This window comes from Aspergillus eucalypticola, assembly GCF_003184535.1.
Source record: "Aspergillus eucalypticola CBS 122712 chromosome Unknown BO83scaffold_22, whole genome shotgun sequence".
NCBI lineage: Eukaryota > Fungi > Ascomycota > Eurotiomycetes > Eurotiales > Aspergillaceae > Aspergillus > Aspergillus eucalypticola.
In genome coordinates this window covers 278,399-305,165 of record NW_020290296.1, presented here as the reverse complement: position 1 = coordinate 305,165, position 26,767 = coordinate 278,399, and the positions used below count along the sequence as shown (strand labels likewise).

Below are 26,767 nucleotides of genomic sequence, written 5' to 3'. Positions count from 1 at the left end.
GATCACGAATGAGGGTGTAGCCAGATTCTAATGTTAACAATTACTAGTAATAGTATTATTCTTCACAATGTCAATACTAGTTCAAAATCTATAATTGCACTAATATGTATATCGGAACGATGTCTTCTCTTTATCCGTTAGATCCGAAAATGCCGCATCCTCCATGACAGTAACAGACTGCTGCTCCTGTTCACGATCCCGTCGCTGGTTCTCCCATCTACAGAGTACGCCGTAGGCTGAGATCGCGACGATCGCAACAACCAGACAAGCCAGCAAGCCCTCGTATCCGTGCGAGTAACTCGGGGCATCCGTGGAGCGAAAGACCTGCGGACCGATGATGTTTCCCACGCAGTATGCGATAAAGAAGATAGCATTTAGAGTCAGTTTCTTCGAGTGACCGCTGGTGTTGGCCATAGGGAGCGAAGTGGATAGCACGTAGGGTGCCCAGTAGGTGTAAAAGACGTAGTAGGAGGCGAGGAGGCCGTGCTTGTCGGAGCGGGGCAGTTTCCACATGAGGATGGCACAGGTCATAGGGACTAGGTTTGAGACGGCGATGATGAAACAGCGGGAATTGGGCACACGGGAGGCGAGTAACGAGAGCAGGATCTGCCATACGGTGGCGAGGACACCGGTGGGGATGCCTAGGACGGTGGTGATCAGGGAGGAATAGCCGAGTCCGGTGACGATGAGGGCGGAGAAGGTGACGAGGCCGCCGTTGGGGATGTTCTGGGCGAGCGAGAACAGAGCTAGGAGCCATGTCTTTGGGTCGAGGAGACATTCACGCACTTGATACCATTTGATGGTTTTATCTTCCATACCCGTGTTGTTGTCTTTGACGCGCTCGAGGCAGACGAACTTTTCGCGGTCGGAGAAGTACCAGCATTGGACTGGAGAGTCTGGTAGGAAGATGTATAGGACGCCTGACCAGAGGATGGAGAATGCACCGAGGACAAGGAAGAGTAGTCGCCAGGGGTGTAGTGCGGTGTGGGTGTGTCCGATGCCGTAGCTGACGACTCCAGAGAAGACGGACGACAGCTGGTTGAACCAGAAGGCTACCCGGAGAGGTTGTTCACTCGTTTTCTACCACATAACTGTCAGAATGCTGGAGATGGGAAACACCGATGCCTCGAGCATGCCCATGAGGAAGCGCACTGTCGCCAGACCTGCAAAGTTCTGCGTAGCGGCCGTGCACAGCATCATGACTGCCCAAGCGAAGACCATTCCCACGTAGAGTTTGGCTACGGGGAGCCGCTGGATAAGTAGCGCAGCAGGGTACTCGAAGAGCAGGTAGCCAAAGTAGAATATCGAGCCCACCCAGGAATATTGGTTGCCGGTGAGATGGGTATCAGTTTCCATACCGTAGATAGCGGCATTAGAGATGATGACCTTGTCGACTGCGGCGAGCACGCAAGTGACCATGATTAATGGGATCAATATCAAATCAATCTTCCACAGCACGCGTCGCGCCTCTGCGTCGGAGATGGGTGCCGCCATGATGGCGGGATCGAGCTGGGCGAGAAACTGCACTGCAACATCTTCATCTTGCCCCGACCGATGGTCGAGGATGTCCATCTGGCCATGCTTAATCTTCTCCTCATTGGAGGCGCTGCTGTCGAGGCCAGGTTTCTTCTGGTCGGTAGTCATGACGGCCAGTGTAGCATCTGCATTGATGAGGTGGGAGAAGCACCCTGACCATGTCGTCGAGTGTCAGTTTTATAGCGTCGTATAGATGCACCTGATAACAACGTCGGCATTTGTTATCAGAACTCCAGGCCCCGGAAGGCTAAGGCGAGGGGAAGGTCGGAGCGAGGCCGACAACAAAGTACCGTTAAGGTCCCATGATAGGGCACGATAAGATAGCGCCGGCATTGGAGTGAGTGCTGTTGGAGATGGATGCCGGAGCCCACTCTATAAAGGTCATGCCGGCCGTTGGGAGAAACAGTTCAGTGCAGATCTTCTGACGATATTCAATCAATAATCATGTCTTCATCGAAACTCAATATCAAAATTGCCATTGGTGAGTTACACGGCCTGAAAACGGGTGACCGCAAAGCTGACATTTGTAGACCGTGGTGGCACGTTCACTGATTGTCTGGGGATTGTAGAAGGCCGCAAGGAAGACATTGTCGTCAAGCTGCTTTCGCAAGATCCAGCCAACTACGCAGACGCCCCGATTGAAGGCATCCGCCGGATTCTCGAACAAGCAACCGGGAAATGCTTTCCCCGCGACCAGAAACTCACCACATCGGATTTTGGCAGCGTCAGTATCCGTATGGGAACGACGGTAGCCACGAATGCTCTGCTAGAGAGAAAAGGAGAAAGAGTGGCGCTTCTGATCACAAAGGGTTTCAAGGATGCACTTCGCATTGGGACTCAGTCGCGTCCTAAGCTCTTTGCTTTGAACATCCAGCGACCCGACGTGCTTTATGAAGATGTGGTCGAGATCGATGAGCGAGTCACTATAGAGGGCTATCAACAGAATCCTGTTCCAGATAAGGAACGCCTTGAAGCGGCATTGGAGACAGACCCTTACCTGAAGAAGGGGGTCAGTGGAGAGGTCATCCGCGTCTTAGAGCCTCTCGACGAGGCGAAGACGAGACAGAGTTTGCAAAAGCTTTTCGATGAGGGATATCGCTCCATTGCTGTCTGTCTCGTACACTCGTATACATTCCAAGAGCATGAATTGGCGATCGAAAGGATTGCCAACGAGATTGGGTTTACGCAGATCTCGCTGTCTAGTCAGCTGCTTCCCATGATAAAAATGACCTCTCGAGGCGCTTCAGCTACGGCAGACGCCTACTTGACGCCGGTGATCCAACGATATATCCAAGGTTTCCGATCCGGCTTCCAAGATGGGTTACAATCGTCAGATACGCGCTGCGATTTCATGCAAAGCGATGGTGGTCTGGTAAACGCTCAAAAGTATTACCTTCTTCCCATCTATATAGCCCGAGTTAAGCTCACTGTGTTTAGGTTCTCCGGTTTGCGCGCAATTTTGTCAGGCCCCGCAGGTGGTGTTGTAGGCTACGCAGGCACCTCGTTTGACCCAGAAGACCGTAAACCTGTTATTGGGTATGTCTCATCCCGGGCGACAGATTGAGGAGGATACTCGCTGACCGAATAGCTAGGTTTGACATGGGCGGCACCAGTACTGATGTCTCACGGTATGACGGCAAGCTAGAACATACCTTCGAGAACACCATCTCAGGAGTGACAGTGATGGCTCCGCAGCTAGACATCAATACAGTAGCGGCTGGTGGTGGCAGCATTCTGTTCTGGCGGCACGGGCTCTTCGTAGTCGGACCAGAATCTGCAGGCGCACATCCAGGGCCAGCTTGCTACCGCAAAGGAGGTCCATTGACTGTGACTGATGCAAATTTGTTCCTGGGCCGCCTGCTCCCAGACTATTTCCCCAAGATCTTTGGGCCTAACGAGAACGAGCCCCTTGACGTCGAGGTCACTCGTCAAAAGTTCACGGAACTGGCAGATAAGATCAATGCAGAGACAGGTCACCGGAAGACACCAGAGGAAATTGCGCTGGGATTCATTCAAGTTGCAAACGAATCTATGGCAAAGCCCATCCGGGCATTGACCGAGGCACGAGGATATGACACTTCAGCACATAACCTGGCCTGTTTTGGAGGAGCAGGTGGGCAACATGCATGTGCAATTGCATCGTCATTATCCATAAAGACCGTCATAGTCCACCGTTATTCGTCGATTCTCTCCGCATATGGTATGGCTCTTGCTGATATCGTGCATGAGGTCCAGGAACCTGCGTCTGGAGCTCTTAACGTGAGTGCAATGGAAATAATTTATGGCCGTATTGAGGCTCTCAAGGCAAAGGTCACCGAAGCCTTGACCGCAGACGGTATTGAGGAGACTCACATACAGTATGAAGTGTACCTTAATCTCCGCTACCAAGGAACCGATAATACACTGATGGTCCTTAGACCGGATTCCGGAGACTATGGGGCAGCATTCACTCAAGAGCATCAGCGCGAATTCTCCTTCACCTTCCCACGTCGCAATATTCTAATCGAAGATATACGTGTACGTGGAGTAGGCAAGGCCATTTCGGTCCCCCCAGAGGCGCCGCAGCCCGAGTTGCGATCTATTGCGACATTAACCATCGGAGAAGAAAGCCGGGACGATTCCACAGAGGTGTACTTTGCAGGCGTCGGGCGTGTCGCCACGCCAGTCTTCTTCTTAGAGCACCTGAAGCCAGGCAGCTTCATCCAAGGACCAGCCATGATCATCGACAAGACACAAACCATTGTCGTTGAACCCCATGCATCGGCCACTATCTTATCTCGCCATGTAATTCTGAATGTTCAGTCAGTCAAGAATCAACTCGACAACGCAACGGTGGTCGACCCAATCAAGCTTTCAATCTTTGGTCATCGATTCATGTCGGTTGCCGACCAGATGAGCCGGATGTTTCAGAAGACATCCGTCTCAACCAACATTAAAGAGCGGTTGGACTTTTCCTGTGCAGTATTTTCACCTGACGGAAAACTTGTGGCGAACGCACCTAATGTTCCTGTTCATCTCGGCAGTAAGTGCTGCTTTCCTATACTTCTCAGCGACAGCTGACTTGGGCCATTTTCAGGTATGGAGTATGCTGTGCGGTATCAGCATGAACAGTATGGCGGAAACCTGACACCAGGAGACCACATTCTCACCAATCATCCACTTGCTGGCGGAACGCATCTTCCGGACATAACTATCATTACTCCTGTCTGGGATCAGCAAGGCAGCAAGATCATCTTCTATGTCGCCTCTCGAGGCCATCATGGTAAGCAACACCGCTTGTTGATGGGATAGTCATGTCTAACTATAATTGCAGCCGAAATCGGAGGAATTGCGCCAGGGTCTATGCCCTCAGACAGTAAAATGTTATATGAGGAAGGTGCCATGACCATGGGTTTCAAGGTGGTATCACAAGGTCGTTTTGACGAAGACATGGTGCGGAAGTTTTTAAATGACGAGCCAGCCTCGTACCCAGGTTGCAGTGGCACTCGCACTTACAAAGACAATGTCTCCGACCTGAAAGCAGCTATTGCAGCCAACCAGAAGGGTGCACAGTTGCTGGAAGGTCTCGTTCTAGAGAACACGCTTGATGTAGTCCACTTCTACATGGACGCCATTAAAAAGAATGCTGAAACGGCAGTACGAGAGCTGCTTAAGACTATTGGCAAGAAGGCTGCTGACCAGCCCCTCCGCTTTTCTGACTTCATGGATGATGGTACAGAGATTAGATTAGAGATCCGCATCGACGCAGAGACCGGATCTGCCGAGTTCGACTTTACTGGCACCGGGCGAGAGACGTTCAACTGCCTGAATGCCCCCAAAGCAATCGCCCACTCGGCAATTATTTACAGCCTGCGCGCCCTTATCGATGTTGACATCCCATTGAACCAAGGCTGTTTGGCGCCGATCAACGTTATCATTCCTTCCGGCACGCTTATCAATCCATCTGGGTATGCGGCCGTCTGCGCCGGTAATCCTATCACATCGCAGCGTATCACGGATGTCGTCCTAGGTGCCTTCCAAGCCTGTGCAGCCTCGCAAGGATGCTGCAATATCATCTCATTCGGAATGGGTGGACTAGACGAAACTGGCAACGACATCCCGGGCTTCGGCGTCGGCGAGACCATATGTGGTGGTTCTGGCGCCGGTCCAACCTGGAATGGTACATCCGGTGTCCATGTCCATATGACCAACACTCGGATCACCGATGCAGAAGTGTACGAGCTGCGATACCCGGTTATTTTGCGACAGTTCTCTATCCGCAAGGGGTCTGGTGGCAGGGGACTTTACCGCGGTGGAGACGGTGTGGTTCGGGAACTGGAGTTCCGCATTCCCCTGTCGGCCTCTATGCTGAGCGAACGTCGCGTTTATCGCCCATATGGGCTGGCAGGTGGTGAGTCTGGCCAGGCGGGATTGAATCTGTACGTGAAGAAAGAGCTGGATGGGACTGAACGAACGATCAACATTGGTGGAAAGATGGAGCTCAAAGTGCAGCCTGGAGAGCGTATTATAATTCACACGTAAGTAGAGGAGCTTACCTTTCCATCGTTTTACGCTTGGCTGACATGAGTACTAGTCCTGGTGGAGGTGGCTGGGGAACGCCATCCGATGGGAACGCCATACCCATCTGTAGTGGTAACAGTTTGGAGGAGAATCGGGTAGTATTCGAAGCACGGGGAAGTGTTCACAGTTTCAGTGCCACTGCTGAAGCATCTTTATAGTCACTTATATTGGTTGATGAGGGTGAGAGTCCTGCGGTTTCATAGAGCAGCTTGCGAGGCGAAGTGTATGAACAAGAGGGACGAGTACATTGGGGGTGTAACCGGCGATCATGTGATTACCATTTCGATATATTGACTTGTAACATGCCTATTTCATTGTGCTTCTTCTTCAAGGGTAGGATAGTCAATCTGGACCGTAGGGGACATGGGGACACAAGCAGGTGGAGTCTCTGCTAGAAATCACCAATCAAGTCATCGCAAGGATGGTATTCTTGAAGAATATCTTGCTCTCCATTGCTCTCTCGAGAGGCACCCTCTAGTAGTCTCGAACAATAAGTTGGATATGCCTGTAAATTGGCCGTATCCTGGTTCAGACAAGTGGGGTCTAGTTGATTATATGTCAGGGAGAGTTAAAATAGCTTGTGTTGAGACTTTTCATGGAAGGGGAAGAGCTTTGATTACTCCATTGTGCGTAGTTATTCTATGTTATTCTGTGATAAGGAGTTCAGTGAATATGAGGAATGCATTCACTGTGCATTGTGAAGGCCTCGTGAAGGCCTCGTGAATGGTTTTCACCTTTTACTTACAGTCAAAAGTGTTAGTTTTCGCTACGCTTGGCTCCACATATCCAAAATCTACCTCAAATTTTGGGTTTCGTTCTAATTTATCCTCTTAATCTCCAACGAGAAAACAACCATGGCGTTCTCAATACGTGATACAAGTGGTACAGGCACCAAAATGCCACATCCAGCGCCGGCGAAAGAGCAATTCAATGACCTTCTCACAATTAGCCCTGTTGCACTCACTACTCTTGCCGTTGAGGTCCGCCGAAAGCAAAATATAGACACATTTACAACTGCAAGTGTGCTCTTTTGTCATGAAGGCAGCCGTAATGTTATTCATGTGGTCGAATTTGACGACCAGGTGCGTTATATCATCCGCCTACCCATCAGCTGCCGTCCAAAGCACTGCACCGAGACTGCCAAAAGTGCCTTGGTTGCGAAGGTGGAAATGATGCAATTTATCCAAAAGCGAGCCCATTTCCCCATGCCAGAAGTGTACGATTTCGATGTCTCATCAGAAAATGTCTTGGAAACACCGTACATCGTTGAGAGTTTCGTCCCAGGAACATTGGTCTCGGATGCCTGGTTCGACGACTCAGGGGCAATGTCATTGGACCAAAAACGACTGCGCATCCTGGACAGTATCGCAGAGACTATGGCAAAGCTTCACAGTTTCTGCTTCGACGGAATTGGTACGTTGGGACCAGATGTCCATGGCGATCTTCGGGTGCTTCCATGCTACCATTCGTGGAGGGGGTCCGGGACTGATGTGCAGTATGCGGAGTATGGTCCTTACGAGTCCACTGTGGACTTTTTGCGTGAGCGCCTTTTGAGATCACCCAGCGGGAAAGAAGAAGAAGGCCCATTTGACGTTGGCTGCCTTATAATGCTGGAAATAATGATCGGATGTATGCCGTTGTCGACGAGCCAGAAAGACGAAAAGGATGAGACGTTCGTGCTTGCAGTGCCACAGTTTGACTCCACGAACATCCGTGTCGATGAGCAGTGTAATGTGAGTGGAATTATTGACTGGGATGAGGTGCAGACCATGCCACGGTTCCTGGGCTATGCTACATTCCCTAAATGGATCATGAGGGATATGGACCCCGTAGAGCATGGTAAGTCTCTGGATACTCAAGAGGATTCGGCAGAGCGGTTAAGATGGTACCGGCTGCTATATAATCGCAAGATGCAGGGACTTCTCAATAAGGTCGGCGATGCGAGATTTGTGAATAAGACACATATCTTCGCTTCGATCCTGCTTGCAATCGACAATCCCGCGGCTCGAAAGGAAATTGTGCAGGCACTGGTTGCAAAGGTATTTCCGGCGAAACTGGAAAAGGCAACGCGTTTGATCGAGAATGCAGGCAATGGAGAACTCGGGCAGCAGGATAGAGAGCGACTCCGGGAAGGCTTTGACCTGCTTCTTGCGATTTCACGTTAGTCCCCAGAGACGGATATCTCACACATCCTTACCTTCGGTGGTAGGTTCATAATTTGGAATGGGGCAGTTGGCTGGTTGAGAGTTGAAAAAGTTGAAACATATGTGATGGTAGGCGATCCTTGTGCAATATTCTATGTGAAATCATATCTAGAAGGTTTCGCTTTCCCACTCATATGCAATGAATGTCTGGATAAATGTCTGGTAAAACATCCCGTTCTGTCTTCAGACATAGTATGTTCTGATCAAGTTAATAGTATTCTGCCGGACTGCTGATCTGCTGCAATCCGCACTGGATCTTACTGGTGTTCATTCTGGTCTAAGCAGATCTTGAAGATGAAATATTGGCTTAGTATCGGTCAAAACCCATGGTGAATTTTCATAATTGCGAGGTGTTGCTTCAAGGGCTGGGGGTTAACCATGGAGGGGTACGTCGGCAAGAAACACTGGTATGATGATACAACAACTGATTTACTGCTAGGTATTGATTCCGTAGTAACATGGGTACTATAAACACTAGAGGCACTATACTATATTCTAGTTCAGGTTTTGGGCCGGAAAGTGAGATGATGTTGCATCTTAGTAGTTACACACTCGCATCTTTCAGTCTAGTCATTTTTATACCCTATTGCTACATTTTCATGAGTATGCTAGATTATGCCGAATGCTCTTCTTCCCAGTCAATGAAGACGACCACGTGGCGGGCGCTTGCAGCGGCCTCATGCAAGATTCAAACCCCGATGCAACTGAGCGGAATCATGCGAACCTGGCTCACGACGATCCTTACAATGGTATTTGGTGTCACCGCGGGGTGCTATATATCGAGGTTACTCACGTAAGCCCAATAAAACGCTTTGTTTTAAGCCAGGTTGTAATCCAGTGTAGTAATGGTGGAACACTAGTAGAAACTAGTTAGAAGCGATAAGCTTATCGGAATTGTTGTTCATCCACCAACTAAACTCGGGCACGGGACAAACCCCATGGGCAAGTGGAACTCACTGAAGCAAGAAAAATTCTCGTTCCCGAACTCATTCCCCCCATCTCACTCCCATTTCACCTCATGTCGATCTAGACAGCCTGAAAAATACTCCTGTCCACTGGACTAGCATGAAGCAACCGTCATGTTCGTCCAAACTATCCTCCTAATCCTCCTGCCTCTAGTGGTTTCTTACTTCATAAACCGGATCCGCTACTCCCGCTTCCAGAAGTATGCTGACTGGCCGCAACTCCCTCCCTCCCTCATCTGGGGCCACATGAAAGCGCTCCACGAGTTTATTGCCCGAGGTGAGGAGAGAAGGCACATCGGTATGAAAGAATCAAAGCCCTCGTCGTCCTCATGATCAGGATGGGTATAGTTGACGATATCACTGTCAACCAGACATCGTGTTTCAAGAAATCCAGGAACATCTGGGGAATCCTCCTCTCATTCTCTATGATCTCCGGCCTGTACAGTATTGGCTGTGTGTGGTCGGGAGCCATGAGATCGCAGAACAAATTGCCCGGAGCTCCAAAAGCTTTCCGTATAGTATGAAGAAATCGCCCACCATGGGCGCGCTGGAGCCTTTGTTGGGACCGCACTCCATCATTACGCAGCAGGTAAGCCTTCACTCGTATTCTTGGTTTGTATACAAGTTTTCTAAGATAACCTATGTCACTAGGGAGAGCACTGGAAGGGTCTACGCAAGCGGTTCAACCCCGGATTTGCGCCTCAGCACCTCGTTACCTTGCTGCCATGTATCTTGGACAAGGCGATTCAGTTCACTGATATTCTTGACGGGTACGCTCGTAGTGGAGAGAAATTCTCCCTCGACGAGCGATGCGTCAGTCTTACCTTTGATATCATCGGTAGGTCACACACCTATTCCTACATGGCACGCTTTTCGTTCTAACTATCCCCCAGGCGCAGTAACCATGGACAAAGACTTCCATGCCCAGCTCGACCGCAGCAAACAGGATGAGCTCGTTCGTCTCTACCGTGAGCTAACGACCACATACCGTAGAGGCAGCAGCGTGCAATGGGACTGGCTGGACCCCCGCCTAAACTGGCGGCGTCGAACTCTGTCTCGACGCATTGATCAGCTGATAGCTGAACACATCAAATCGAAGTTTGCTGAGCTCAAGTCCAAGTCGACGGAGAAGCGCTCCCGGAGTGTTCTCTCCCTGAGTTTACAGGACATCGACCAACTAAATACCCAAGTCATCCAGGAAACATGCGACCAGCTCAAAAGCTTCCTTTTCGCCGGTCACGATACCACCAGTATCGTATTGCAGTGGACCTTTTATATCCTCAGTCGCACCCCACGCGTGCTGGATAAAGTTCGCCGCGAACTAGACGACCTCTTCGGACCAGATCCATCCCCCGCAGCCGTGCAAGAGAAGCTCCTTGCCCCGGGCGGAGAAGAACTCCTGAAGCGGATGTCCTATACCTCTGCTGTGATCAAGGAAATCCTGCGACTGTACCCACCATCCGGGTCAGCGCGGTACATGCCCCCAGGTTCAGGCTTCAACGTGCAATTACCAGACGGGAAGACGCTCTGCCTGGACGGAGTAGTCGTCTATCTCAACGCGACACTCGTCCATCGTGAGGAGAAAGTGTACGGACCGACAAAAGATGAATTCATCCCAGAGCGGTGGTTGGGAAACACAGATACCGGTCTAGGACTGATCCCGGATAGCGCGGAGAATCAGGGGGATGGGGATGGTTCGGTCGCAAGCGCCCATGTTCCCGCCAGCGCGTGGAGACCGTTCGAGCGCGGCCCGCGCAACTGTATTGGTCAAGAGCTAGCCAACCTGGAGGCCCGGGTAATCCTGGCGTGTACGGTTCGGCGCTTCGATTTCGAGAAGGTGGGGGTGGGCGCTCTTGCGCGGGATGCGACTGGGGCGCCTATCTTAAATGCTGCCAAGGGGCAGTATGAGGTGGAGACGGAATTGTTCAATGTAAGTTTTCTTTCCTTGGTTTTTCTTTGTTCCGAGTTGGTAGAAGGGTGGCTTACTTTCTGGTTTACTAGACTATGCAGGTCACCGCGAAGCCTATCGATGGGACGGTGGTGAAAGTTCATCTTGCTGAGAGAGCCACCTAACTCTAAGCGTGATGGTTGGTACTGCAGATGGATGCTACTATTAGCAAATGATGCTCTTCTTGGTCATATTCCCTTACTACCAATCATTGTATAAACTACAAAAACGTATATATTATATTCTCTTCTCTGCAGCAAATGCTAAATTGACTAGCTAACTCAAATTCATGACTTCGTTCACTGTCCCTGAGTTCCCAAGAGACCAAGGGCTTGCGGTGCTGTAATGCGCTCTGAAGGCCGGAATTCAAGCAATGCGCGGATGATCGGGATAAGAGGAGCAAGCTCTGGCTCGGCTACTTCCTTATCGAAGCGGTCCTCCAGAGTGAAGACCTCGTCACCTAGTATTTGGAGATCAGCATGCTGATGAACAGGTGCATCAACTAGCAGGGTTTTATTATATCTTACCTTGGAAATCCATCATGTCTCCAGCTTCCGCGCGCATACGGTCCCAGGTAGGTTGCCATTCTTGAGGTAACTCCCCCAGAAGGTCAATCATCTGCTCGACCACTACCATATCTTCCACATCGGAGTCAAAGGGGTATGTCCCGAACACGAAGAAGAATAGCTGCAATCTTGTCAGTATCTATTCTTTGGTGACTTTGTCTTGACGATTCACATACCATGCAGCCCGTATGCCACAGATCAGTCCTGTGATCAGACCTCCCCGTGAAAATCAACTCAGGCGCCCGCGAAGGACCCGGTTGCGCGAGTATCCTCGACTTCTCTTCCTGGGCAAATCCTTCTCCGAGGTCGAAGATGCGGAGCTCCTCGGCAAACTCCTCTAGCCAGTCTTCCCAACTCACCGGTCCAAACAGAGCCGCTGGGAAGCCTTTGTGCAACGGAGTGCCATCGAGGTGGGTCACTGGTTCATGCTCGGGCGAGCCAAAGACCGCAAATATGATCTTCTCCGATGCATAGGACAGGTTCCTACCGCTGAAGACGATATTTCTGCCGCTGATGTCTGGTTCGACTTAATAAAGAAAATACTCAAAGCTTGATTAGAAGTAGGAGCTTACCTATCTGCCCCACCCCCGCATTATGGACCAATTCAATAGCTTTGAGAAGCTGCCTCGACAAGCGAAGAATGGTCTGTGGATCAAGGGAATCCGAAAGCTCGCGGTAGTCAGTGATGATGCGATCGATGGTAGGACCGATCAGCTCGAACACCAGGCATTGGTGAATGCCGTTGGGGCCGGGCTGGATGAAAGCGTCCAGCAGGTGGAGAATGTACTTGGACGAGAGATCGTCCGGAGCGGCAATCTTCTCCAGCTGCTGGAGGTTTTGGAGTTCTTGAGAACTGTACGAAGTGTCTGCGGTTTTGATCTTCAAGGAGACCCATCGGTGTCGCCTATTTCAGTTCTCAGTGTTTATTCATGTGAAATGGGACAGATGGGTATCTGTGACGCACAAATTGTCATGGGCAAGCCAGACGGTGGAGAAACCTCCCCACGTGAGTTTGTGATGTATAGTGTAGCGGTTATCTTTGAAAGTATCACCGATACGGACGGGATGATATCCGCCAAACTTGTATCCCGAGAGAGGCTCCTGGGTGTAGAGAATGTCGCTGGGGTATTCAAACGATGAATCTTCCATGATTGAGAATGAGAGAGATGATGGGAGAGAAGATGAAAGGAGAGGAATAAGTCGAGGGGGACAGGCCGCGTTAAAAGAACCATTGCTGGGATGAGATGGGGGGTAGCAATCCCTGCCATTGTGAGCAGCAAGCGCCCTCCCACTAATCGGGACGCCAGTAGATGGCGCTGTGCAGGGAGTAACATGGGTTATGTTGGATCTATATTGCTCGCCATTACCCGCGCACCTTCTCAGCCCTCCTCACTCCTTTCTATAGTTAGTTCGACCAACAGTTGCATTCTCCAATTTCCAACAGTCAACATTTCTCCATCATCCAATGATAAGCTGATCCATGGACGGGCAGCTGTCAAGATGGAATAGAGCTGAGACTCTCTCTCTCTCTCCACTTTCTTGATTCCCATGGAACGGAGGGGCCCACCGCCATGACGCAAAGCGGTTACTGTAGAATACTGCCGGCACAATCAGGTATCCATTTATTTGCACCTTATTGGCATTATTTCCCGATCGGGACCGGTGGAGGCCCCCGTCGCCTTGTTAATTGTTGTTCCCACTCTTTCCCAGCCACACTGTCTTTGGGCAGAGAGGAGAGTCGGTTGCCCCCGACTGTTAGTTTCATACTTAGCGCTTCGTGTATTTAGTGCCGGTATGATCTGCAGTTGATCCCGGTCGTTTATATTTTGTCACCTTGTCGGTCGACTTATCACGGAGCTCTTCCGATAACGTCCTTTCGGGAGACGATAATATATACTACTTATGTATGTGCGACTTCATTCCTGGAAATGTTTCGTGCGCTGACTATGACTCAGTCCTAGTAACTACGATCTCATGTTGTCAATACCTTTACTGGCCTGCATCCTCGGCCCATCAATCGCAGGACAAGCCTTCGCAAGCAATGTATCTATTCCCACTGACTCCCAGAATACGGATTCGATCGTTCAACACAATGCTCTTATCGAGTCATACCTATCCCAAAAGCCTGTTCGCGGAGTCCATAAGATGACCGACGATGAAGGCGAGAAATTCTTCCTCGACTACTGGCTGTTCGACGAAGCCTATACAACAAGCAACACATCAAACGTCAATGATTCTTCATCGCAAGCACAACCTTATAGTCTCGACACAACCGAGAAGGTCGACTTTCAACCTCGCTCGTATCCCTTTCGACCCTCCTACCCGAGCGACCTTGAGATCGAACGGCGCGGGTGGAGTGAACATTTCTCACCGCTTCTTCGGCGAGAATTTAAATGTCCTTCCGGCACCTACGGATGCTCATCGATAGATCGGCCCGAAAGCTGCTGCAGTACAAGCGACACGTGCGTTCTGGTCAACGACACAGGATCTGGTGACGTAGGCTGTTGTCCGAAGGGAGAGACGTGCTCGGGGACAATTGGATCATGCCAGGACGGATACTCTAGCTGTTCGTCATCTCTGGGTGGTGGATGCTGTATCCCAGGGTACGAATGTGTCACCGGGGGATGTAAGTAACCTGCAATCAACTGAAAATTCCCCTACTCTATATCGCTATTGAGGCTAACAGCTCAGGTATGCGCGTCTTCACCATCACGGTCACGGTAAGCTCAACCGTCATGCTATCAACATCCACACACACCATCCCTAAAACCACTGCGACGCAAACCACGGGTGATCTGGTGCCTCCTTCTCGACCTACCACTGTATCTACCTCCACAAACTCCAAAACAACCACAACTACCAGTACGGCATCGGTCTGTCCAACCGGGTTCTACGCCTGCTCTGCCGTCTACCATGGAGGATGCTGCCGAACTGGCCGCGATTGCGACACGACGTCCTGCCCGGCAACGCCCTCGACGACCTTCACTAGCGACGGAGTAACAATTGTAGTCCCTGTGGCCACGACGACGGCATCCACGACCACAACAAGCACGCCTGGGCGATGCGCAACTGGCTGGTTCAGCTGCGCCCAATCCGTCGGGGGAGGTTGTTGTCCGTCGGGATACCAGTGCGGGACCAGCTGTACGGCAGTGTCAACGGCGACGGAGACCGTGGCCAAGGAGCAGGCCACTAGTGGGAGTGATCAATTGCGGCAGCAGTGGGGGGTGATGGGCATGGGTATGATGGTGGCCCTGGCGTTATGATTGAATTGATTCGATACGTAGATCATGAGAGCATGCATAGCAAAATGATAATGACAATGACAATGACAATGTGATAACTAACGAAGCGATGAATGCGGTGGCAGGTATAAGTAAGCGTCAAAAAGCCCCGTGGGGCGGCACGTGGGGCGGCATTTTACCCGATCGGGCGACGTCCCGGTGAGTCCCCGACCCTCTCCGACTGCGGCCTCCTCCCTCGATAATCTCATTCTCCATCACTTCTTCCCTCTTTCTTCTTCTTTTCTTCCCCTCTCCCGACTCGTCTTCACCGTCTGTTGTTTCGTCTGCACGCCTACTTTTGGCCAATTCATCACCATGTCGAACAACGACACCCAGAAGCCCTTGCCCTTCGGCTACCAATTCATTGCCGGTGCCGTCGCCGGTGTGTCCGAGGTACGTATGGTGTGATCCCGCTGCCAGTTCACCGGAGCACGCGACTAACTCTGCCATAGATTCTGGTTATGTGCGCATTTCCCACCCTCAATCGACGCAATCCAACCAGCCAATACTAATCCCTTTCCCCCCAGGTACCCCTTGGACGTGGTCAAGACTCGAGTGTAAGCTCTGCTTCTCTTATCTCTCCCCAATTGCAATTACCCACTAACTTAATCCAACCTTACAGTCAACTCCAGAAGGGTACCGCAGTCGCCGGTGAGGAATACTACAATGGCATGTTCGACTGTCTGCGCAAGATCGTCAAGAACGAGGGGTACGCCAACCAACTCCCTCGCCCTCCCCAACCACCCCCTCACAACCAGACTAACCCACCTCTCCCCATAACAGCTTCTCCCGCCTGTACCGCGGTATCTCCGCTCCCATCCTGATGGAAGCGCCCAAGCGCGCGACCAAATTTGCCGCCAACGACAGCTGGGGCGCCTTCTACCGCAACCTGTTCGGCGCCGAGAAGCAAACACAGTCACTGGCGATCCTGACGGGAGCGACGGCCGGAGCGACCGAGTCGTTCGTCGTCGTGCCCTTCGAGCTGGTCAAGATCCGTCTGCAGGACCGCGCCTCGGCCGGTAAATACAACGGCATGCTGGACGTCGTGAAGAAGATCGTCGCCGCGGAGGGACCCCTCGCTATGTACAACGGTCTGGAATCCACCCTGTGGCGCCACATTCTCTGGAACTCGGGTTACTTCGGTTGTATCTTCCAGGTGCGCGCGCAGCTCCCTGCCGCCGAGCCGGGCAACAAGAGCCAGCAGACACGTAATGACTTGATCGCGGGTACAATCGGTGGTACGGCCGGTACGATTCTCAACACGCCCATGGACGTCGTCAAGTCCCGTATTCAAAACACCTCGAAGGTTCCCGGCCAAGTGCCCAAGTACAACTGGGCTTGGCCTGCCGTTGGAACTGTCATGAAGGAGGAAGGATTCGCTGCTTTGTATAAGGGATTCTTGCCCAAGGTGCTGAGATTGGGTCCTGGTGGTGGTATCCTTCTTGTTGTGTTTACAGGAGTCATGGACTTCTTTAGGAATATGAGGGGCGAGTAAGATCCTCTTTCCCTTTTTTTTTTTTTTTGGGAATAAATTCTTTTCTTGTTCAGTTTCTATATTTCTACTTTACTAGAGATAGGGGGATAGAAATAGAAATAGACGGGACAGAAGAAAAAAGAAGTAAAAGAGAGAGGGTATGAAGGATCTGTTTGATGGTGTTCGTCTCATGTTGAATTTGAAAGTATTCCCCCTTTTTTCCTTTCCCTCTTTCCTTTCCAATATTTGCTTTTGAGATAGTGCTGTAGATACTGGCATATATTGATTGCTACTAGATTCATACTATTCATGTACTATTGTAAGTAGGTACCATGCAAAAGTGGCTAGCTGTATGCACAGCGTGAGAATAAGCAAGTAAGATATGCGGAAAAGAAAGAAATGCATGTGATATGTCTGTCTAATGTATGTACGTATGTACGGTTGGACCCATGGAATGGGGCCATCCTGGTCTCACCAGGATTGGTACCTACAGTAGTCGGGCAATCATCGTCCCCGGGGAACTGCATGATGGCGGGCGCTACGATAGACATCAGATACCCTTGGACTACTATCATTTGCTGGTTAGACTCTTAGGGTATGGGGTCTAGAACACTCCATGTGCCTGCTCGATAGCGTGCAGGACACGTGTTGATCCATCTACTGCTGATGTTTAGGCTTCTATTGCCTGTGGCAGGGCTAATGACTGTAGTAACTTCCATTGTAATTTATAGGAAAGTGAGCATTGAGTAGAGAGTAAAGTTGCATGCACCGAATGCACCATTGTATCATTGAATCATGCTATGTAATTTAAATCAAAAATAGATAGCAGCCGTAAATGACATCCGAAATGGGGTCAAAGTAGCCAAAAGGATATTAAGGATGAAGTAGGAAAGTTGAAAACTGTGAAACCGGGACAATGGGAAAAGGGTATCGATGTAAAAGGAGAAGAAGCCAAATGACGCAAGACATGTCGTGTTCCGACCTTGCTCACCATTATGCGCAAAAGAACAGCAAGAAACGCGCAACCCAAGATAGCTAACTGGAAATTCACAAGATAAGCACATAGACACTCAACTCAACAAGTAAAGTCCCACCAGAAATTAGGCAATGAATAAAGAATTAAAGACAATAAGAATCCGAGACAGCCAATCCCAGGCAAGTATAGCGAGAACCACACGCGAGAAGTATCAAACAACTGACGAAAAGAAAGTTCAACTGGCCCTTTAGCCTCGATGGCATGATAAGGCGCTTCCGTGTACGCCGGTCAACTACCCGTCCGTTTGACGCCCTTGTATGCAATAGCTCATAACATGCGTTCGTTTGAAGAAATGAGAGCTCGAGCGATAGTTAGCGGAAATGTATCTAATTCATCTCCATCGCATACTCGTCTTCCTCCTTGAAGCTCATGCCCGCGTGACCCGAGCTGCTCCAGTACTGAGCCTGCCCGGAGCCTCCATTGCTACCGCCGTTGCCGTTGAACGGGGGGCTCAGGCTCTGGGGGCTCAAAGCCCCATTGCCAGCCACAGAGTCCCCTGCCATGTTCGTATGTTTCGGTACTCGCAGCCCGCTTCCGGGTGCCCTGCTATAAGTGAACGAACTAGGGTCGTTCTTCTCCAAAGCATCGAGAATCTCCGTTCTCATCCGCTTCTCTTCTTCGGTCTGCTCGAATGGCCAAGTTCCACCCAAGTTGCTGATGATTTCAGCCAGCTCCGATTCCTGCTGGAGCTTAACATGTAGGGCCCACATTAGGTCACGCATCCAGCCTACGGCACCGTTCAGAATGTCGCCCTTGTTCGGGCCCTTCTCCTTCTCCTCGATTGGCAGACCCATCGTAATGTTACCCGCAGTGGCCCGGCGGCCATTGCCTCCAGCCAGCAAAGACGTCGCGGCATTGGGAGTGGCTCCAGTGGCAGACATTGCTGTGTTGTTGACAAGCTGCTTCCGGACTTTGTCATCCTCCAAGCGATGCTGGGGAACGAGGTGGGAAAGATCCTGGATGCGCTCGTTGATGTTGTCCCGTCGCCGGCGCTCGACCAGGTTATGGGAGGCCCGCCGACGGCGTCGCTTGGCCTCTTGGGATTCTAGGTCCTGGGCACTGCCTGGCATGTGCGTATCAACCTTGGCCGGCAAGGAAGCATGTTTACCAGACTTGAGGATCTCTGAAATTCCCGCGTGGTGGGGGTGGCCGGGGGAGGAGATTGGGGACTCCACGAAAGAGTGGGCACTTCCTGGCGTACCATCCCATTGGTTTGACAGTGTCTTCTGGTGGCGATGCTGCAGGCCAGTCCGGATGGGCTGCGTAGGAAAACTTCCAGATTCTGGGGTTCCCAGGGTCAATGCACCAAGGGCTGGGGTCTTCGGAGTCATCGGACTGCGCGCATCAAGTGAAGCGCGGTCCACTGCCTGCAAACTCGGGCGGCCCTTGGAAGCCAGATAACTCTGTTCGAACTGGGATCCACTCTGTAGATGAGAGCCGGGCTGGCCGTTTTGGTTCATGGATCGAAAATGGTCATAATTGAAGCTGTGCATGAACGGGCTGTTCATGGGAGCTCCATCCGGCGTGTTGGAGTACATCTGAGACATCTGCCCCGGATGACTCATGGAAATTCCGGCACCCGAATGCTGGTCCTGGAGGAAGTTCTGCTGCATGCCATTCTGTCCGTTGATTTCCAGGTCCAACAACTCATCTGTATCAATACCCGAGTTTCCAAAGTTGAAGTTCTGCTGCGACGTAAATGGGTAGGACATGAAACCACCGTTTTGCATACTAAGCTCCGACGGGTCAACCCCCTCGTTGGGGTTGCCAAACTGATTGGACATATAGTTCGACTGTGACATCATGAATACTGATCACTGCTGCGTTTGTCAGGTTTGTTCTCGATAAAGAATGCTCGCTTCCGCCAGTTTACAGCGAGCCTAAGCAAGCACTCAGGCAGAATGCTGACTGCGTCTTCCAGGGGAGTCTTACAGTTCAAAATCGAACTCGCTGATGCTTGTGGGACTAGGGGGTTCGAGCACAGTAAACCCCAAGCTGAATTTGGAGCGAGAAATGCTCCTCGTGTGAAGGTTTAGCCTCTTCGCAGAATAGTCAAGAGGTTCGGTGATGGAAGCGGTGAGTTAAACTCATCAACGAGTTCGGGCAAGTTGCGAGGGTGGCGAGGAGAAAATCTGACAGATCGGACAAGTGCCCGTTAGCGCTCAATCAAACAGAGAAAGAAGGCGACATTACAATGAGCCACGATCTAATTTCAGGGAGAGGAGAGACAGGAGGTGGCTCAGACCACCACAAAACAGGGAAGGCACGGAGTTACCAACCAGAAGAGCGGGAATGTCTACTTGACGAGCAGGAAACTGCGCGGTAGACGCTTCCTGGATGAGGCACAGATACGATTGGTGCTGAAGCCGGGATGGGTTCAAGGCGAATGCGAGGGGTAGTTCGCGATCGGATTTGACTGGTCGCGGTGGGCGAAGTTGTGGTGGAAAGGTAAGATTCGAAAGCGGACGCCTCGGAAAATGCCACTATCGTGGGCGGAGTCCGAAACCCAATAGGCTGCCTCGTTGATTGTGAACCGCACAGAGGAAGATCAGACTGCACAATGAGGTCTGTGGTAAGCGACCTGAAAATGGGGAAGATAGCAGCTGGGGAAATAAGAAAATAGAAAGTAGGAAAAAGAGGTCAAAGAGGGAAACAGAATTGCGTGGCCATAAGCGAGGCAAAATAAAGGGGAGACAGAAAGAGAGAGTTGAGAGCGTGAAAAGGCGGCCAGATGGGGCCGCGGAGGCGATGGGCTGGAACAATGGGGGAGGGGAAAAGGGCAAAAAGGGAAGGGAAAAGGGAAGCGATAAGAGCAGTCGGAGCCGGTCACAGTTGAGAGTGAGGAAGATCCACGGGGAACGAACAAGATAAAATGAGATGGAGCCTTGTACTTGCACACCGGGGGAGGTTGAGTGTGTGTGTGGGGGGGATGGAAAGCGCGCTTCCTGAGAATTACTGTTTTGTATGATGATGCGAGTTGGGTCTGGGGTATATGCGACAGAAGCTGGGAGAATCTGGGATGGGAAGAGGGGAAGGGAGTGGAGGAGGCGAGAGATGAATGTGGATGGATGGATGCACTTGATGGGCTGAAAGTGAAACAGGCACCGTGGGGGGGCCAGCTAAAGAGGGAGGAGAAAGAGAGGCAAAACCGATCGTGTTGAGCATTCCCCGGGCGGTGGGACTGCTGGGGGCAAGCGGTCACTGGTGGCAGTATGCGGGCGTGGCAGTGGAAAGTGTGGAGATGCCATCGATTTGCCCCGGAAATCTGCCACCCGCTGCGATCCTACCCCCTCGGCCTCCCCGTGATTCCCCTTTCCTCTCGGCGTGCCCTGGGGATATTGTTAAGCGAGACATAGACATGGCGTATGTGACTGTGTGTGACAATAATCACGACGACGATGCAGGATGTCCTCTCCTGTTCCCCTCTCCCCTCTTTTTCTTTTCTCGCCGATTACCGCCTCCCCGCTTTAGTCCAACCGGGAAGCGCTCTCCGACTCGGGGTCCGTGAGACAAGAATGAGCCTTCCAAGGTTGCCCCGCGGTAACTCAACCCCTTGGGGATGTCGGAGCAAATTGGAGCATCTCATAGGCGCCTGCTCACTGTCTTCCCGCGAACTGTTCGACCTCCGACCCGCGATCAGTGGGTATTACCCTCCCTCCGCCGGGAGAGCATGCAGGGGTTGGAGCCCAACGGCGCTGTGCTGCAACCGTCGCTTGTTGCTCTTCCCAGACAACAGCTCGGTTGAAGGCATGACAACCCCGGCAATATCTCTGCCGGATATCACATCCTGGAGGAATGAGGAGTAACCCATACCCCTCCTTCTTTTGGCTTTGCTTCCTCCATCATCGGAGGTAGAGCGTGTTCAGGCTTGCTTGCATCTTCTCCAAGCGGGATCCTCAATCCCCAGTGCGACCAGGCTTCAAAGGAACATGATGCAGGGCAAAAATAATCGAGAACTCAAGAACAATATACGAAATTGTAGAAAAACTAACTTACTAGGTTAAGATGTGTCCGGCGTCAGGTATGAGCGATTTTCTTCATAGACCTGTACAAGAGGTATTAGTATTAGTCATATCCTTCATGTGGCAGTGACAGAAATAGTGCAGTTGATGGCGCAACAGTCATAGACGCACAGTGTGATAGTAGAAGGGATGGCCCCGCGGAGGTAAGTGATGAAAAGAAAAAGGAAGAGTAACAGAGGTAGACAGAGGTGAGGCTCAAGGCGTCCAGAGACCAGGCAGAAATGAAAAAGCAAACAAGAGAAGGGAGTAACAATGAAAGCGCTTATGAAGCCAGCCGCCTTATCTCAGCGGCAGGAGGGGCTTATATGCGAAAAAGTATGGAAGGAGACCGGGGCAAAGGAAATGACAAGGTATTTAGCTGTGATTACTTACTTGTGCCCTGTTGGGTGTGAGATGTCGCAACAGTGAGGGGTTCGTGCTCAGCGACTCTGAGAGACTGTACTGTCAAGTTACTGGGAACTACCCTTGAGCGACGGTGACCGTAAACAGGCAATTCGCGGGAGAATCAATGCGGCGCAGCCGGACGACGCAACAGTCATCAAATGAAGAAGTCCCAGCTTCTGTTGACGGGATTCCAAGATTCAAGGTGGTAGATGGTATGATCGGTAGTAGTAGTATTCCAGATAAGATCAAAAGAAAAGAGAACACCCAGGCTTGAAAAGACGAGGGGATGAGGGGGACTTTAAAAAGACTCTCGCGGCGTTCTTCACAGCCTCTCATTTGATATATCACGTTCAAGGTCATGCAGGGCGTCGATCCTCAATCGACGAGGCTTAACAAAGCATCTACGGGGATTACATGCGTAAACCGGTTCTTCAGCTTGGTGTAGAGGGTGTGGGAATCAAATTAATATTATTTAATTTTAAACAGAAAAAGAAATAATCAGAAACGGGAAGCAACACTAAAATAGCGGGCAAAACAAAATTACAAGAAGAATGAATACATTTTATTAATTAATGAAATGGAGGGAAGGGAAAGGCAAGTCTTGGTGGCGATGAAGCTAAGGCGTGGGAAGCTAAGTATGTTGAAGATGGAGGGGGATGAGACCAATACAAGCAGAAGAAAGGGGGGCGTGTGGTTGGTGGGCAGGAGGGGTAGGGTAAAGTAGGTGTAGGAGAGACGGTCAGAAAAGCATCCATCAAGGAGGGTAGCACCGTCCGGATGGGGGAGGTTAGCCTCCCCTCTCAATCCCATGAGCATCCAGGTACTACTATATTTGTCACCTGTCCCTTTTTTGCCAGGTTCAAGAAATAATTAAGAGAAAAATAAAAAGAGAGAGACTAGAATGACTCACTCGAGGTCAGCCTTTGGGAGGGGGAGGGGTGTTATCCCCATGGCAAGATGTTAGTTATCCGGTTTATTATCACTCATCTTATCCCAGGTTGGATTCTGGTTGGTTGCTATTTCTTACAAAGTATCTCGTTGCGCCATATACTTCCATCGTATTAAACCAAAAAGGGCGCTAAGACAGCAATCATTATCGCCGTCGGACTTACAACCCCGACGCCTGCTATAGGAGCAGCCAACCTGCTATACTTCCTTACCCTCGACTTTAGGAACCCACTCGGGAATGTATCAGATGCCAGGCTGGGCAAGCCCCAAGCATACCAGATCATTCATCCTGACGGGCGGACTAATGACCATGGAACGTGAGATTTGGAAAATCATGGTTTTGCTTTTTCAATTTTGATTTTGAAAAGGGAACGATGACATCATAGTTTACTGCTAATGTACTGAGGGGTTCCTCAGGATGGATTAGATGTTTCAAGATGATTATCGGTAATTTTAGTTTTAATCATTATTTCCCCAGGCTCTCCGCCGGAGTGCTTCATGGCGGGTATCGGGGAAGGGATGAATGATCGTGGCGTACCATGTGGTAGGGAAATTGAGGGAAACGATCTCCTTCTGTTCAGCAACTTCGATATCTATCCAGGTTACCTCTGTTCATCACTACTACTATTACTTACTACCTAGGCTTCTGGATGATCATGCTCAAAATCGCTGCACGCTAATAGGACCGACGAGCGGCACAAAACACCGCCTTTACCATGGAACACAATACGATGTCCATCGCACTAGGTTTAGCTCCAGGCATACATACCGCTCGTATCTAGGAGGTATACATCCACCATTATCTTGGGGAGAGAGACACACACCGGGCACCTGCCCGGGATACGGTATCGTCAGGCTAGTAAGGTCGGCTTCCTTCGCATATCGAGAACCCTCCTTCTCATCTTAATTGCGCACGTCCACCTCGAGTACGAAGATGAGCATGGAACCGCCTCCTTGGGAACCTTAGGAAGAAGCAGTCAGGCTTCCAGAAGAGACACCGGGGCGTCCGAGCGTCTCCAGGTTGGAACTGACACAGAAGGCGGTCCGTGACACCGTGCATCCTGTCGCCTCCCGAGAAAGAGTGCGCCAACTTGTGCCATCTGATAGGCTTCTACTTTGAATTATGGGGTGGGGTTGGTGCAATGCGTCGGCGTCCCAAGCGCGGGAGCTGGTTTAATTTCCTATTGTTTTCTCCTTTTTCCTGCTCTTGGGGTAATAGCTTCATTCTTCTCGCGTTATTCCGAGCAGTCTTCATAAGAAGCGCCTCCCTATGCGCACCCGCGCGTCGCGACAAGATTTAATTCCATTCATTCCACCATTTGCCTTTTGGCTTTTCATGCTCGATGATTTGAAATACAAGCCACCAGGAATGTGGGGAGCCTTATGATCCGGCGAGTGGGAAAACAATTGAGCTGCGTCTGGAATGCTGTCAAAAGTAAATTGCCAATCACCTTGCAGCATCAAATCAATCGGGGAGTCCTGATAGCCCGAAAGAAGCCACCAGCAGAGATTAGCCTGTCAACCCTGGTTCGAAGTGCCGCAGACACGATAGGTGGTATGTCACGACCCGACCAGCTACTACACCATGAACCACGCCCACTGACCTGAATTCCTGCACCGATCGTTATGTAGACTTCCCCCCCAGCGGACAATAATCTGGTATGCGACCTGACGCCGCCATTCCCAACGATGACACCATCGTACATACAGCTGCTGGTGGAATGATGATAATGGATGACCGGTATCAGACCACAAGTCGGGTCGATTCTGCCGAATGCGGAATCAACAGATAAGCCCGCTACTTGCACCAGAAGTGGAAGCCTAATGAAGGAATAGCATTGGTTCCCGCAAATCGTGCCCGTCCCGTCCCGTCAAGGTTCGGAGGGCATGGCCGATATCCACGGTTACTGCAAGGGAGTTCTCACTACGTATGTATCATGATGGTTGGTCATGGCGATGGCAAGAGCTCTTCGGCCCCTATGCTTGGCCGCCGACTCTCTTGTACGTGCAGGTGCTATTAGGATGCAGTAGCTACTAGCTACGTATGATATGCAGGCGAGAGAGTTCACCATCCATCCAGTAACTTGTGACGCTAATGGGTTCAGAAGAGCTTCCGAACCGGCCAGGAATTAAAGTTTCAATATCAGAGAGACAGAGGGAGCAAAAGATACAGGAATTTCAATTCAAGCTGAGGAATTCCTCTAAAGTAGCAACAGGAAAATAATCAGACTCTGGCGGGGTTAATTATCCGGCGGGCAACACCGTTCCGTTTGATCTCGACGCTAGTTTACTATCGCCTAAAAGAGACAAAAGCTCGCATATGGGAGATTTGCGGGACTGTGCAAAGGTAATTCATTCGCTTCTGGTTTTTTGGACTTTAGCCAGTTTACGCAGCGAATGTACGTAACATGTCTCTCCCTGGAGTTGCCTGATGCAACCCAACTAAGAAGCTATCGGCCGTGATAAGCATTCTAATGCAGAAACGCCATGGATAGGAGGAGATTGTACTGAGGTCCAAGTAGGCTTCTGCATCCCCGGCTGCTCTAACCAGGATCTACTGGACTAGGAAAGAAGCCAGCCGGAAGGGGTTCCAGGGCGCCACTCGTCTAATCACAGTCTCTCGGCTTCTCATTCGACCAGCTGAGAAGCCAACCATGAGGGAGCAACGCACCTTCACAATCCTGAACAGGTTTTTTGGTTGCGCTTGGAGATAGGCACCAATTACAGATGACTAGTCATGTAGTTAGTGAGTGGGCACTGTTCTGACCTACTAGGCGACGAGATGTACCAAGGCAGGTAAGTAGTAGGTAGGCTACCGGCACCTACTGATAGTACTGTCTGTATCTACTAGTAGCAGTGGGAAGTAAGTAACTTTCGGTATGGTAAGGACGCGACCTGGTCAGCGGAACAGGCGCCAAACGGTTTTAACCCCCCATGGGCGGTGTGGCCGAACTCTCCCATAGTCTTCAAACCAGCCAATGAATTGTATCGAGCCTGTCCACCATGGCGCCATCTCAAGCGGTGATTGGTCAAGCAACTGCTCAGCTGGGGTCACCAGCTCGTTTTGGGTTTAGATCCGTCACCGGGACACCGTCTCTGTGAATGAGGCTGCTGATTGGCCGTTGGGGTACCCCACCCCAGCTTTGCAGGAAAGGGACGAACTCCCATTCCAACTGCGACGGCGATTATGGGCGGTGCTGCTGCTGGAAAGCAATCATCCCCCGATAATTATCGCGACAACCCGTGGGTAAAGAGGCTCCCCATTGTTGACAACCACACTCAATCATCCTTTAAGTTTCGGAGATAGTATCAGTTTCTGCGAGCTTTGGTATGTGACCGTATTCTCTCTATCTCTCTTACTGTTAATGGTGGTGGTGGTGGTGGTAGTGGTGGTGTTCTGGCTACGTGCCTTGTTTTGCCTACACTCATCGCGACCACCTGCTCAACGCCCACCCACACACACACACCCACACCCACATATCCTCCCCCCCTCCTTTGATTTCCCCTCTCGTCTTTTGCTCGACCTCCTCCTCCTCCTCCTCCTCCTTTTATCCTCCCAAGTCAGATGACGACTGGCTAATCTTGCAGCCTGTGTAGAGCCGATCTCTGTCTTGAATTTAGGGTGGCCCCAGCGTTACGCCAGCTACCATCCTCGCTCTCTCAACCCCCATTATCGTCATCGTCATCGTCATCATTTTGCAGCTTCCTCCACCCTCCCTCTCATTCTCCGGTCGGCGCAGCTCCTCTCCCGGCTGGGTAATTGGCCTTTCGATCTCTGCATTCCTTGCGCCGGGGTGGGAGACTAAACCCCCGATTTACAGCTCGTGGGACACACTGGGTTAT

General features: G+C 51.0%; 12 protein-coding genes across 12 annotated transcripts; 7 read left to right on the top strand and 5 right to left on the bottom strand.

The window, feature by feature from the left end:
* Positions 1 to 99: 99 nt before the first annotated feature.
* Positions 100 to 1,644, bottom strand: BO83DRAFT_410139 (allantoate permease; the record flags this gene model as incomplete). Its single annotated transcript, XM_025534192.1, has 2 exons — positions 100 to 1,035; positions 1,093 to 1,644. The coding sequence occupies 2 exons, from the start codon at positions 1,642 to 1,644 to the stop codon at positions 100 to 102; spliced, it is 1,488 nt and encodes a 495-aa protein (XP_025385478.1).
* Positions 1,645 to 1,980: 336 nt separating this feature from the next.
* Positions 1,981 to 6,254, top strand: BO83DRAFT_366041 (5-oxoprolinase; the record flags this gene model as incomplete). Its single annotated transcript, XM_025529696.1, has 7 exons — positions 1,981 to 2,017; positions 2,067 to 2,922; positions 2,974 to 3,072; positions 3,129 to 4,558; positions 4,613 to 4,798; positions 4,850 to 6,053; positions 6,110 to 6,254. 7 exons carry the CDS (start codon positions 1,981 to 1,983, stop codon positions 6,252 to 6,254), a joined length of 3,957 nt encoding a protein of 1,318 aa, XP_025385477.1.
* A 738-nt stretch (positions 6,255 to 6,992) lies between these two features.
* On the top strand, positions 6,993 to 8,261 carry BO83DRAFT_318768 (uncharacterized protein; the record flags this gene model as incomplete). Its single annotated transcript, XM_025527751.1, has 1 exon — positions 6,993 to 8,261. One exon carries the CDS (start codon positions 6,993 to 6,995, stop codon positions 8,259 to 8,261), a length of 1,269 nt encoding a protein of 422 aa, XP_025385476.1.
* Positions 8,262 to 9,265: 1,004 nt separating this feature from the next.
* BO83DRAFT_439518 (cytochrome P450) lies at positions 9,266 to 11,496 on the top strand. The gene is made up of 5 exons (XM_025536183.1): positions 9,266 to 9,563; positions 9,637 to 9,854; positions 9,917 to 10,103; positions 10,159 to 11,195; positions 11,267 to 11,496. The coding sequence occupies exons 1-5, from the start codon at positions 9,380 to 9,382 to the stop codon at positions 11,336 to 11,338; spliced, it is 1,698 nt and encodes a 565-aa protein (XP_025385475.1). The 5' UTR covers positions 9,266 to 9,379; the 3' UTR covers positions 11,339 to 11,496.
* Positions 11,447 to 13,257, bottom strand: BO83DRAFT_380577 (kinase-like protein). The gene is made up of 5 exons (XM_025531777.1): positions 12,744 to 13,257; positions 12,352 to 12,683; positions 11,956 to 12,296; positions 11,741 to 11,900; positions 11,447 to 11,673 (listed from the first exon to the last, which is right to left on the bottom strand). Exons 1-5 carry the CDS (start codon positions 12,926 to 12,928, stop codon positions 11,513 to 11,515), a joined length of 1,179 nt encoding a protein of 392 aa, XP_025385474.1. The 5' UTR covers positions 12,929 to 13,257; the 3' UTR covers positions 11,447 to 11,512.
* A 259-nt stretch (positions 13,258 to 13,516) lies between these two features.
* BO83DRAFT_410135 (putative GPI anchored protein) lies at positions 13,517 to 15,114 on the top strand. Its single transcript, XM_025534191.1, has 3 exons — positions 13,517 to 13,683; positions 13,735 to 14,405; positions 14,471 to 15,114. The coding sequence occupies exons 2-3, from the start codon at positions 13,754 to 13,756 to the stop codon at positions 15,040 to 15,042; spliced, it is 1,224 nt and encodes a 407-aa protein (XP_025385473.1). The 5' UTR covers positions 13,517 to 13,683; positions 13,735 to 13,753; the 3' UTR covers positions 15,043 to 15,114.
* Positions 15,115 to 15,286: 172 nt separating this feature from the next.
* On the top strand, positions 15,287 to 16,582 carry BO83DRAFT_380575 (putative mitochondrial 2-oxodicarboxylate carrier protein). Its single transcript, XM_025531776.1, has 5 exons — positions 15,287 to 15,453; positions 15,513 to 15,523; positions 15,588 to 15,617; positions 15,683 to 15,769; positions 15,844 to 16,582. The coding sequence occupies exons 1-5, from the start codon at positions 15,376 to 15,378 to the stop codon at positions 16,553 to 16,555; spliced, it is 918 nt and encodes a 305-aa protein (XP_025385472.1). The 5' UTR covers positions 15,287 to 15,375; the 3' UTR covers positions 16,556 to 16,582.
* Positions 16,583 to 17,271: 689 nt separating this feature from the next.
* Positions 17,272 to 17,747, bottom strand: BO83DRAFT_98690 (uncharacterized protein). The gene has a single exon (XM_025537769.1). The coding sequence runs from the start codon at positions 17,596 to 17,598 to the stop codon at positions 17,347 to 17,349; it is 252 nt and encodes an 83-aa protein (XP_025385471.1). The 5' UTR covers positions 17,599 to 17,747; the 3' UTR covers positions 17,272 to 17,346.
* On the bottom strand, positions 17,748 to 19,827 carry BO83DRAFT_98705 (basic helix-loop-helix domain-containing protein). Its single transcript, XM_025537771.1, has one exon. The coding sequence runs from the start codon at positions 19,373 to 19,375 to the stop codon at positions 17,897 to 17,899; it is 1,479 nt and encodes a 492-aa protein (XP_025385470.1). The 5' UTR covers positions 19,376 to 19,827; the 3' UTR covers positions 17,748 to 17,896.
* Positions 19,828 to 20,442: 615 nt separating this feature from the next.
* Positions 20,443 to 21,376, top strand: BO83DRAFT_401076 (uncharacterized protein; the record flags this gene model as incomplete). Its single annotated transcript, XM_025533442.1, has 4 exons — positions 20,443 to 20,484; positions 20,600 to 20,676; positions 20,805 to 20,977; positions 21,042 to 21,376. 4 exons carry the CDS (start codon positions 20,443 to 20,445, stop codon positions 21,374 to 21,376), a joined length of 627 nt encoding a protein of 208 aa, XP_025385469.1.
* Positions 21,377 to 21,916: 540 nt separating this feature from the next.
* On the bottom strand, positions 21,917 to 22,426 carry BO83DRAFT_98700 (uncharacterized protein). The gene has a single exon (XM_025537770.1). The coding sequence runs from the start codon at positions 22,334 to 22,336 to the stop codon at positions 22,052 to 22,054; it is 285 nt and encodes a 94-aa protein (XP_025385468.1). The 5' UTR covers positions 22,337 to 22,426; the 3' UTR covers positions 21,917 to 22,051.
* A 516-nt stretch (positions 22,427 to 22,942) lies between these two features.
* BO83DRAFT_410133 (uncharacterized protein) lies at positions 22,943 to 26,030 on the top strand (the record flags this gene model as incomplete). The annotated part of the gene is made up of 15 exons (XM_025534190.1): positions 22,943 to 23,241; positions 23,403 to 23,499; positions 23,567 to 23,709; positions 23,785 to 23,788; positions 23,812 to 23,944; positions 24,032 to 24,076; positions 24,292 to 24,352; positions 24,402 to 24,458; positions 24,635 to 24,684; positions 24,963 to 24,966; positions 25,153 to 25,271; positions 25,447 to 25,539; positions 25,584 to 25,613; positions 25,812 to 25,945; positions 25,970 to 26,030. Exons 1-15 carry the CDS (start codon positions 23,163 to 23,165, stop codon positions 26,028 to 26,030), a joined length of 1,110 nt encoding a protein of 369 aa, XP_025385467.1. The 5' UTR covers positions 22,943 to 23,162.
* Positions 26,031 to 26,767: the final 737 nt, after the last annotated feature.